This window comes from Oncorhynchus kisutch, unplaced genomic scaffold, assembly GCF_002021735.2.
Source record: "Oncorhynchus kisutch isolate 150728-3 unplaced genomic scaffold, Okis_V2 scaffold623, whole genome shotgun sequence".
Taxonomy (NCBI): Eukaryota; Metazoa; Chordata; class Actinopteri; order Salmoniformes; family Salmonidae; genus Oncorhynchus; species Oncorhynchus kisutch.
Window position 1 is genome coordinate 2,360 of NW_022262568.1, and position 12,763 is coordinate 15,122.

Sequence of the window (12,763 nt, forward strand, 5' to 3'; positions counted from 1 at the left end):
CAACGAGCCAGGCAGCCCAAATTGCTGCAATTTACCCTGACTCTGCTTGCACAGAATGCAAGAGAAGTGACACAATTTCCCTAGTTAATAGAAATTCATGTTAGCAGGCAATATGAACAAAATATGCAGGTTTAAAAATATATACTTGTGTATTGATTTAAGAAAGGCATTGATGTTTATGGTTAGGCACACATTGGTGCAACGACAGTGCTTTTTTCGTGAATTCGCTTGTTAAATCATCCCCCGTTTGGCGAAGTAGGCTGTGATTCGATGCTAAATTAACAGGCACCGCATCGATTATATACAACGCAGGACAAGCTAGATAAACTAGTAATATCATCAACCATGTGTAGTTGTGAAGATTGATTGTTTTTATAAGATAAGTTTAATGCTAGCTAGCAACTTACCTTGGCTCCTTGCTGCACTCGTGTAACACGAGGAGACTGCCACGCAGTCTCCTCGTGGAGTGCAATGTAATCGGCCATAATCGGCAAAAATGAGATTCCCGATTGTTATGAAAACTTGAAATTTGGCCCTAATTAATCAGCCATTTCGATTAATGGGTCGACCTCTAGTGTGTTTGTGTAACAGTGTTTGTGTAACAGTCTATGTTCTCTGCTGCTTGTGTTAAGGGTGTCAACATGGGGAAGTGGAGGTGGTTCCGTGTCTCTCTGGTTCTGGGTTCAGTCTTTATGATCCTGTTGATTATTCTCTACTGGGACGACGTTGGAGCCTCTCACCTCTACCTGCCCCCCCTCTCCCCCCGGCCCGCCCCTCACCACTCCCCCACACACCCAACCCCCTCCTTCCTCTCCGACATCAATGCCTTTGTAAACCAGTTCCTGGAGGGAACCAATGATCCTACAGATTCCGCCCCCCCAGACTCTGCCAACCAATCAGAGCACGCTGAGGAGCGGTACGTTCCCCGGAGGGAGTGGAAAGTCCATCTGACGCCCATCGACCCCGAGAAACGACTAGGACAGGTAATCCTAACCCTCCCTCTCAATGCAATTCAATGTAAGGGCTCTGTTGGCATGGGAAAACATATGTTTACATTGCCAAAGCAAGTGAAGTAGATAATAAACAAAAGTGAAATAAACAATACAAATTTACAGAAAACATTACACTCACAAAAGTAAAAAAAGAATAAAGACATTTCAAATGTCTTATCACTTGCAAATAGTTCAAGTACAAAAGGGAAAATAAATCAAACTTAAATGTGTTTGTTCTTCACTGGTTTCCCTTTTCTTGTGGCAACAGGTCACACATCTTGCTGCTGTGATGGAACAGTGGTATTTCACCCAGTAGATATGGGAGTTTATCAAAATTGGGTTTGTTTTTTAATTCTTTGTGGATCTGAGTAATCTGAGGGAAATATGTGTCTCTAATATGGTCATACATTGGGCAGGAGGTTAGGAAGTGCAGCTTAGTTTCCACCTCATTTTGTGGGCAGTGTGCACATAGCCTGTCTTCTCTTGAGAGCCAGGTCTGCCTACGGCGTCCTTTCTCAATAGCAAGGCTATGCTCTCTAAGTCTGTACATAGTCAAAGCTTTCCTTAAGTTTGTGTCAGTCACAGTGGTCAGGTATTCTGCCACGGTGCTCTCTGTTTAGGACCAAATAGCATTCCAGTTTGCTCTGTTTTTTGTTAATTCTTTCCAATGTCTCAAGTAATTATATTTTTGTTTTCTCATGATTGGATCTAATTGTGTTGCTGTCCTCGGACTCAGTGGGGTCTGTTTGTGTTTGTGTTTATGAACAGAGTCGCAGAACCAGCTTGCTTAGGGGACTCTTCTCCAGATTCATCTCTCTGTAGGTGATGGCTTTGTAATGGAAGGTTTGGGAATTGCTTCCTTTTAGGTGGTTGTAGAATTTAACAGCTCTTTTCTGGATTTTGATAATTAGCAGGTATCGGCCTAATTCTGCTCTGCATACATTACTCTGCATGTTTTACGTTGTAGACAGAGGATGTTTTTGCAGAATTCTGCATGCATGTCTCAATTTGGTGTTTGTCTCATTTTGTGTATTCTTGGTTGGTGAGCGGACCCCAGACCTCACAACCATAAAGGGCAATGGGTTCTATAACATGATTCAAGTATTTTTAGCCAGATCCTAATTCGGATTTTAAATGGTATGTTCCTTTTTATGGTATAGAAGGCTCTTCTTGTCTCTCAGATCAATCACAGCTCTGTGGCACTGATGTTTAGGCCGAGTTATGTATAGTTTTTTGTGTGCTCTAGGGCAATGGTGTCTAGATGGAATTTTAATTTGTGGTCCTGGCAACTGGACCTTTTTTGGAACACCATTATTTTTGTCTTACTGAGATTTACTGTCAGGGCCCAGGTCTGACAGAATCTGTGCAGAAGATCTTGGTGCTGCTATAGGCCCTCCTTGTTTGGGAACAGGAGCACCAGATCATCAGCAAACAGTAGACATTTGACTTCAGATTCTAGTAGGGTGAGGCCGGTTGCAGACTGTTCTAGTGCCCTCACCAATTCCTTGATATATATGTTGAAGAGGGTGGGGCTCAAGCTGCATCCCTGTCTCACTCCACAACCCTGTGGAAAGAAATTGATGTTTTTTTTGCCAATCTTAACTGCACACTTGTTTTTTGTGTACATAGATTTTATAATGTCGTATGTTTTTTCCCCAACACCACTTTCCATCAATTTGTATAGCAGGCCCTCATCCCAAATTGAGTCAAAGCTTTTTTGAAATCAACAAAGCATGAGAAGACTTTGCCTTTCTTTTAGTTAGTTTGTTTGTTAATTAGGGTATGCAGGGTGAATACGTGGTCTATCATACAGTAATTTGGTAAAAATACAATTTGACATTTGCTCAATGCAGAGGATTTTCCCAAGGTTGCTGTGGACAAATATCCCACAGTAGTTATTGGGGTCAAATTTGTTTCTCTCTCTCACCTCTCACTCTTGTTTTCATGCCTCTCGCTCTCTCCCCCCTCCACTCTCTCCCCACTCTCTCTCTTTTCAGGAGAGAAGGCGGCAGCGTCTCCATGACCTCTGTCACCATGGTGATGACCTGGCTTTTCCGGGGAAGAACCGTTCGTTTGACGACATCCCCAACAGGGAGCTGGATCACCTGATCGTCGACGACCGCCACGGTATCATATACTGCTACGTCCCCAAGGTACACACACACACACAAACGGCCACGGGCTCATATTGTTTTATTTAACCTTTATTTAATCAGGCAAATCAGTTCAGAACAAATTCTTAACTGACCTATTTACAATGATGGCCAAACCTGGACGACGCTGTGCCAAATGTGCGCCGCCCTATGGGACTCCCAATCACGGCCGGTTGTGATACAGCCTGTATTCGAACCTGTAGTGATGCCTCTAATCAAATCAAATATGTTCATGAAGCCATTTTTACACCAGCCTAAAACCCCAAACGGCAAGCAATGCAGATGTAGAAGCACGGTGGCTAGGAAAAACTCCCTAGAAAGGCCAGAACCTAGGAAGAAACCCAGAGAGGAACCAGGCTGTGAGGGGTGGCCAGTCCTCTTCTGGCTGTGCTGCGTGGAGATTATAACAGTACATGGCCAAGTTGTTCAAATGTTCATAATGACCAGCAGGGTCAAATAATAATCATCACAGTGGTTAGCTCCTGAGGTGCTGACCTGTTGCACCCCCTGATTATTATTAATTGACCCTGCTGGTCATCTATGAACGTTTGAACATCTTGGACACCTTGGCCATAATCTTCTCTATATTGTATGTATATTTATATTGACTGTAGGTGGCGTGTAGTAACTGGAAGAGGATCATGATCGTGCTCAGTGAGAGTCTGCTCCAGGAGGGAGTTCCGTACAGGGACCCTCTGGCGGTTCCTCAGGAGATGGTCCACAACAGCAGCCTCCACTTCACCTTCAACAAGTTCTGGAAACGCTACGGGAAGTTCTCACGACACCTGATGAAGGTCAGTTCACTTCTAATCTCTTACCTCTAACATGAACCCTGATGGTGGTCAGTTAACAGCTGACATGAACCCTGATGGTAGTCAGTTAACAGCTGACATAAACCCTGATGGTGGTCAGTTAACAGCTGACACTAACCCTGATGGTGGTCAGTTAACAGCTGACACGAACCCTGATGGTGGTCAGTTAACAGCTGACACGAACCCTGATGGTGGTCAGTTAACAGCTGACACGAACCCTGATGGTGGTCAGTTCACAGCTGGCACATTTGGTTTAATTTATTATATAAAGCTGAAAGTGATGTATTCAGTGCATTTGGAAAGTATTCAGACCCCTTTTTCCACATTTTGTTACGTTACAGCCTTATTCTAAAATGGATTAAATTGTTTTTTCCCCCTCATCAATCTATACACAATACCCCATAATGACATCACAATACCCCATAATGACATCACAATACCCCATAATGACATCACAATACCCCATAATGACATCACAATACCCCATAATGACAAAGCAAAAAACAGTTTTTTAGAAATGTGTGCAAATATATTAAAAATAAAACTTCAATGTCATTTAAATACAGTGCCTTGCGAAAGTATTCGGCCCACTTGAACTTTGCGACCTTTTGCCACATTTCAGGCTTCAAACATAAAGATATAAAACTGTATTTTTTTGTGAAGAATCAACAACAACAAGTGGGACACAATCATGAAGTGGAACGACATTTATTGGATATTTCAAACTTTTTTAACAAATCAAAAACTGAAAAATTGGGCGTGCAAAATTATTCAGCACCCTTAAGTTAATACTTTGTAGCGCCACCTTTTGCTACAATTACAGCTGTAAGTCGTAAGTCTCTATCAGTTTTGCACATCGAGAGACTGACATTTTTTCCCATTCCTCCTTGCAAAACAGCTCGAGCTCAGTGAGGTTGGATGGAGAGCATTTGTGAACAGCAGTTTTCAGTTCTTTCCACAGATTCTCGATTGGATTCAGGTCTGGACTTTGACTTAGCCATTCTAACACCTGGATATGTATATTTTTGAACCATTCCATTGTAGATTTTGCTTTATGTTTTGGATCATTGTCTTGTTGGAAGACAAATCTCCGTCCCAGTCTCAGGTCTTTTGCAGACTCCATCAGGTTTTCTTCCAGAATGATCCTGTATTTGGCTCCATCCATCTTCCCATCAATTTTAACCATCTTCCCTGTCCCTGCTGAAGAAAAGCAGGCCCAAACCATGATGCTGCCACCACCATGTTTGACAGTGGGGATGGTGTGTTCAGGGTGATCAGCTGTGTTGCTTTTACGCCAAACATAACATTTTGCATTGTTGCCAAAAAGTTCAATTTTGGTTTCATCTGGCCAGAGCACCTTCTTCCACATGTTTGGTGTGTCTCCCAGGTGGCTTGTGGCAAACTTTAAACGACACTTTTTATGGATAGCTTTAAGAAATGGCTTTCTTCTTGCCACTCTTCCATAAAGGCCAGATTTGTGCAATATACGACTGATTGTTGTCCTATGGACAGAGTCTCCCACCTCAGCTGTAGATCTCTGCAGTTCATCCAGAGTGATCATGGGCCTCTTGGCTGCATCTCTGATCAGTCTTCTCCTTGTATGAGCTGAAAGTTTAGAGGGATGGCCAGGTCTTGGTAGATTTGCAGTGGTCTGATACTCCTTCCATTTCAATATTATCGCTTGCACAGTGCTCCTTGGGATGTTTAAAACCTGGGAAATCTTTCTGTATCCAAATCCGGCTTTAAACTTCTTCACAACAGTATCTCGGACCTGCCTGGTGTGTTCCTTGTTCTTCATGATGCTCTCTGCGCTTTTAACGGACCTCTGAGACTATCACAGTGCAGGTGCATTTATACGGAGACTTGATTACACACAGGTGGATTGTATTTATCATCATTAGTCATTTAGGTCAACATTGGATCATTCAAAGATCCTCACTGAACTTCTGGAGAGAGTTTGCTGCACTGAAAGTAAAGGGGCTGAATAATTTTGCACGCCCAATTTTTCAGTTTTTGATTTGTTAAAAAAGTTTGAAATATCCAATAAATTTGGTTCCACTTCATGATTGTGTCCCACTTGTTGTTGATTCTTCACAAAAAAATACAGTTTTATATCTTTGTTTGAAGCCTGAAATGTGGCAAAAGGTCGCAAAGTTCAAGGGGGCCGAATACTGCACTGTAAGTTTCCAGACCCTTTACTCAGTAGTTTGTTGAAGCACCTTTGGCAGCGATTACATCATAGAGTCTTCCTGGGTACGATGCTACAACCTTGGCACACCTGTATTTGGAGAGTTTCTCCCATTCTTCTCTGCAGATCCTCTCAAGCTCTGTCAGGTTGGATGGGGAGCGTTGCTGCACAGCTATTTTCAGGTCTCTCCAGAGATGGAAGGTGAACCTTCAACCCAGTCTGAAGTCCTGAGCGCTCTGGAGCAGGTTTTCATCAAGGATTTCTCTGTACTTTGCACCGTTCATCTTTCCCTCGATCCTGACTAGTCTCCCAGTCCCTGCCGCTGACAAACATCCCCACAGCATGATGCTGCCACCACCGTGCTTCACTGTAGGGATGGGGCCTCCAGACGTTGGTGAATGCTTGCCAAAAAGTTCAGGCCAAAAAGTTCAATCTTGGATTCATCAGAGAATCTTGTTTCTCATGGTCTGAGAGTCTTTAGGTGCCTTTTGGCAAACTCCAAGTGGGCTGTCATGTGCTTTTTAATGAGAAGTGGCTTCCGTCTGGCCACTCTATCATAAAGGCCTGATTGGTGGAGTGCTACAGAGATGGTTGTCCTTCTGGAAGGTTCTCCCATCTCCACAGACGAACTCTGGAGTTCTTTCAGAGTGACCATCGGGTTCTTGGTCACCTCTTTGACCAAGGCCCTTCCTCCCCGATTGCTCAGTTGGCCGGGCGGCCAGCTCCAGGAAGAGTCTTGGTGGTTCCAAACTTCTTCCAATTCAGAATGATGGAGGACACTGTGTTCTTGGGGACCATCAATACGGCAGAAATGTTTTGGTTCCCTTCAACCAGTACTGTGCCTCAAGACTATCCTGCCTCGGAGCTCTACGGACAATTCCTTCAGCCTCATGGCTTGGTTTCTGCTCTGACATTCACTGTGGGACCTTATATAGACAGGTGTGTGCCTTTCCAAAAACTGTCCAATCAATTGAATTTAACACAGGTGGACTCCAATAAAGTTGTAGAAACATCTCAAGGATGATCAATGGAAACAGGATTCACCTGAGCTCAATTTCAAGTCTCATAGCGAAGGGTCTGAATACTTATTATAAATAAGGTATATCTGTTTTTATTTGTAATACATTTTAAAACATTTCTAAAAACCTGTATCAGCTTGTACCTTTGTCATTATGGGGTATTGTGATGTCATTATGGGGTATTGTGATGTCATTATGGGGTATTGTGATGTCATTATGGGGTATTGTGATGTCATTGTGGGGTATTGTGATGTCATTATGGGGTATTGTGATGTCATTATGGGGTATTGTGATGTCATTGTGGGGTATTGTGATGTCATTATGGGGTATTGTGTGTAGATTGAGAGGGGAAAACATATTGAATCCATTTTTAAAATAAGGCTGCAACGTAACAAAATGTGAATTCTTTCCAAATGCACTGTGTATTTGTTTTGAAGGTGGTTTTAATAAAGGTGATTTTGTTTATTGTCAAGGTGAAGCTCCAGAAGTACACTAAGTTCCTGTTCGTCAGAGATCCGTTCGTCCGCCTCATCTCAGCGTATCGGAACAAGTTTGAGCAGCCCAACGAGGAGTTCTACCGCCGATTCGCTCTGCTCATGCTCCGTCGCTATGGTAACCACTCTGAACCTCCCGCGGCAGTGGGCGACGCGTTTCCTGCGGGAATCCGCCCCTCCTTCTCAGAGTTCGTCCAATACCTACTGGACCCCAAGACGGAGAGCGACGCCCCCTTCAACGAGCACTGGAGACAGGTCTACCGGCTATGCCACCCCTGTCAAATACAGGTAATATATGAAAATATTAGATTATTATCCAATGTCTAAGAATAAGTATTTTGGCAGAAGTAAGGGCCAACAAGATCCACCTTCTTGTGAAAGAAGAGTGAACTCTGTTATCTAACTCTAATGTAGAGCCCAACATTCTGCATTTATCAGACCAGCAAACATCAGTCCCCACTACTTTACAAATAACATGGATTCTACTATTCTACCAGTGCAGTAGAGGGTTGGGTCCTTAAGATAGGACTGATTGATCCTGTGGCTCAGCTGCATCTCCAACAGCCATTCAGCAAGCTTGTATAAATGTGTTACCCATTTCTTTCTAGGTTGTATTGAACATGTTCAGTCATAAGGACCATTCATCAGAGGACATGTCACTGTGTAAATCTGCTTCCCATAGTTTTTTCACCTTTGCCAATGGGTCAGCCATTTCATCTAGTAGACAAGAATATAAGGGAAGTCAAGCCTTTTCTATTGTTTTGTTTAAGCAGCAACCTTTCAATTGGGTTGGTAGTCAGACAACTGCAATTGTAGGGATTTCCAAAACTGTGTCTTGGGGCAAATCAAATGTTACAGACAGATGTTCAAATATATCAATTGTGGACCTGTCAACAAAACAAGTTGTATTTCTATGAAAACTACCCCTGTCTACTGAGGTAAATATTGGTAATTTATTTGTAAAAACCAGTATCCCCTTTGTCATTATGGGTTATTGTGTGTAGATTGATGAGGCAAATGATGTTGCAAAAGCAGCAGCTACTCTTCCTGGGGTCCACACACAGCACACAGCACAGAACACAGAACACACAGCACAGAACACACAGCACACAACACAGAACACAGAGCACAAAGCACACAGCACAGAACACACAGCACACAACACAGAACACAGAGCACAAAGCACACAGCACAGAGCACACAGCACAGAACACACAGCACAGAGCACAGAGCACAGAACACAGAGCACAGAACACAGAGCACAGAACACAGAGCACAGAACACACAGCACAGAACACACAGCACAGAACACACAGCACAGAGCACAGAACACACAGCACAGAACACAGAACACAGAGCACAGAGCACAGAGCACAGAACACAGAGCACAGAACACACAGCACAGAACACAGAGCACAGAACACACAGCACAGAACACAGAGCACAGAACACACAGCACAGAACACACAGCACAGAACACACAGCACAGAACACAGAACATGATACAGAACGTTGATAGACAAGAACAGCTCAAGGACAGAACTACATACATGTAAAAATGGCACACACAGCCTACATATCAATACATACACACACACACTATCTAGGTCCAATAGGGGAGAGCCGTTGCATTATCTGTTTCTTGAAACCAGGTTTGCTGTTCATTCTCTCACTATGAGACGGAAAGGGATACTGTTAACAAAGAAGAAAACAGACAACACAGACTGATGCTGGTGCGTGCTAGTCAATCTGTTTGGGTTAACTTTCTCTCTGTCTCTCCCCCTCTCTCCCCTGCCCCCTCCCAGTATGACTTTGTGGGTCAGCTGGAGACGGTTGAGGAGGATGCTGAACAGCTGCTGAGGGTTTTGAAGGTGGACAACGTGGTTGACTTCCCCCCCTCTCACAGGAACCACACGGCCAGCAGCTGGCAGGAGGACTGGTTCAGCAGGGTGCCCCTAGTGGCCAGGAGGGGTCTCTACAGGCTGTATGAACCAGACTTCAGACTGTTTGGCTACTCCAGACCAGACTCCCTGCTAGACTGACTGACTACAACTACACTCAGAAAAAATGGCTTTTCTAAAAGGGCTCTTTTCTTGTCCCCATAGGAGAACCCTTTTTGGTCCCAGGTATAACTTTTTGGTGGTGAAACAGGTTCTACTTAGAACCTTTTAGTGATGAAACTGTTCCACGTAGAACCTTGAATTAATTAAACCGTTCTACTTGGAACCAAAAATAGCTATTGTCAGTGGGTTCTCCTATGGGGAAAATCGAAGAATCCTTTATGGTTCCAGGTTGTACATTATTTTCTAAGACCAGCATCTTCTGCTCCTGTTCTAGACTCAGCAGGAGAACAGAGGAAAGTTAGAGTTAGGTTCAGCTTCCTTTGGAGAAGACTTGGACTCCTGACTGCTGGAACCCTGGTGGCTTTGATGTCTCCATGGAACCCTGGTGTCTGTCATGTCATCATGGAACCTTGGTGTCTGTCATATCATGGAACCCCGGTGTCTGTCATGTCATCATGGAACCCCGGTGTCTGTCATGTCATCATGGAACCCTGGTGTCTGTCATATCATCATGGAACCCCGGTGTCATCATGGAACCCCGGTGTCATCATGGAACCCTGGTGTCTGTCATGTCATCATGGAACCCTGGTGTCTGTCATGTCATCATGGAACCCTGGTGTCTGTCATGTCATCATGGAACCCTGGTGTCTGTCATGTCATCATGGAACCCTGGTGTCTGTCATGTCATCATGGAACCCTGGTGTCTGTCATGTCATCATGGAACCCCGGTGTCATCATGGAACCCCGGTGTCATCATGGAACCCTGGTGTCATCATGGAACCCTGGTGTCTGTCATGTCATCATGGAACCCTGGTGTCTGTCATGTCATCATGGAACCCTGGTGTCTGTCATGTCATCATGGAACCCTGGTGTCTGTCATGTCATCATGGAACCCCGGTGTCATCATGGAACCCCGGTGTCATCATGGAACCCCGGTGTCATCATGGAACCCTGGTGTCATCATGGAACCCTGGTGTCTGTCATGTCATCATGGAACCCTGGTGTCTGTCATGTCATCATGGAACCCTGGTGTCTGTCATGTCATCATGGAACCCCGGTGTCATCATGGAACCCCGGTGTCTGTCATGTCATCATGGAACCCCGGTGTCTGTCATGTCGTCATGGAACCCCGGTGTCTGTCATGTCATCATGGAACCCGGATGGAACCCTGGTCACTACTGATCATCCTATGAGGAGTTGGACTGTTTGGGAATTCGTTGTTTTCTAGTTGTTTTTATGTTCACTTTTTTTCAGCGTTAAAGTTAAGCATGAAAGGGATTTTTTATGTTTTATGTTTTAATGTGGAAAGGAAATGCCTTGTTTCACAGTGACCGATGCCAACATTATCACCCTTCTATAAGGAAGCCATCAGGACCTGAGGAGTTGTAGGCTTATGTTGAAGGGAATGATTTTCTGAAACAAACCCAATGGGTGTGCTACTACTGGAAGCATGGGGTTACCGGATAAAAAGAGGAAGACAGGGTTAGACAGGAGGTTGGGGTTAGACAGGAGGTTGGGGTTAGACAGGAGGTTGGGGTTAGACAGGAGGTTGGGGTTAGACAGGAGGTTGGGGTTAGAGAGGAGGTTGGGGTTAGACAGGGGGTTAGGATTAGACAGGAGGTTAGGGTTAGACAGGGGGCAGGGTTAAACAGGAGGTTAGGGTTAGACAGGGGGTTAGGGTTAGACAGGAGGTTAGAGTTAGACAGGAGGTTGGGGTTAGACAGGAGGTTAGGGTTAAACAGGGGGTTAGGGTTAAACAGGGGGTTAGGGTTAGACAGGGGGTTAGGGTTAGACAGGGGGTTAGGGTTAGACAGGGGGTTAGGGTTAGACAGGAGGTTAGGGTTAGACAGGGGGCAGGGTTAAGCAGGAGGTTAGGGTTCGAGTTAGACAGAGGGTTAGACGGGGTTAGAGGGTTAGGGCCTTTGGTTGGAATGAAAAATGAAAAGTTTACACAGCAAAGTATTTTTGTAAATAATACATTTTTTAAACTCATTTTTCAAATATACAGAACATCTGTATATTTGAGGTCTTAAAGGGATGACCTATCTATCGGGCTTAAAGGGATGGTGTCAGTGTTTTACGTACCTTGCTGATGCTATGTAATAGGGGTGTGCACAATGATAGTCTGTGTTTACTGTGAACTGTTGTCTTATTTCATGATAATGATCTGTGCCACAAACCTCGTCATTCACAGAGTAGAATCTACATGTTGGGTTAGAGTGTTTCCATCTGACAGTACATCAACAGGATTGTTCTAGAATCCCTTAGAGCAGAATAATCATGTTGTTCTAGAATCCCTCAGAGCAAAATCATCATGTTGTTCTAGAATCCCTCAAAGCAGAATCAGCATGTTTCTCTTCTATACAGAATGACTAACATTATTCTGATGTGGGTCCATGTCTTGATTTCAGTATTCTAGTTTATTGGATTTCAGAATGATGTATATTTCATCAGGATATCATGTGAGAAATATAAACTAAGGCATGAACCAAGTCTGCTGCTGTGTTATCACCCTGACCCCTAACCCTGACTTGTTAAGGCCAGTTGCCACATATGGATCCTTTGGTGTTAGACTGGTGATGATTGGGTCCATCCCTTAATCCAACACACACAAACATACACACACTTTTACCCTCATCATATGCTGCTGTTACTCTGTTGTTATTTATTATTATTTTTAAATTAACTTTATATATAGATTTTCAGATATAACAACAAAAACAGTACAACACCAGCCACTCATTCTCCCATCCATCCCCTCTCTCCAACCCTCCACTCCCTCCCTCCAAACCACCCACCCACCAAGGCATCTATAAAAGTTAGATCAAATCAAATTTTATTTGTCACATACACATGGTTAGCAGATGTTAATGCGAGTGTAGCGAAATGCTTGTGCTTCTAGTTCCGACAATGCAGTAATAACCAACGGGTAATCTAGCTAACAATTCCAAAACTACTACCTTGTACACACAAGTGTAAAGGGATAAAGAATATGTACATAAAGATATATGAATGAGTGATGGTACAGAGCGGCATAGGCAA

General features: G+C 43.9%; 1 protein-coding gene across 1 annotated transcript; it reads left to right on the top strand.

Annotated features, from left to right (window-relative positions):
* Positions 1-550: 550 nt before the first annotated feature.
* Positions 551-12,213, top strand: LOC109885027 (carbohydrate sulfotransferase 12-like). Its single transcript, XM_031815782.1, has 5 exons — positions 551-983; positions 2,990-3,145; positions 3,760-3,939; positions 7,638-7,946; positions 9,464-12,213. The coding sequence occupies exons 1-5, from the start codon at positions 609-611 to the stop codon at positions 9,698-9,700; spliced, it is 1,257 nt and encodes a 418-aa protein (XP_031671642.1). The 5' UTR covers positions 551-608; the 3' UTR covers positions 9,701-12,213.
* Positions 12,214-12,763: the final 550 nt, after the last annotated feature.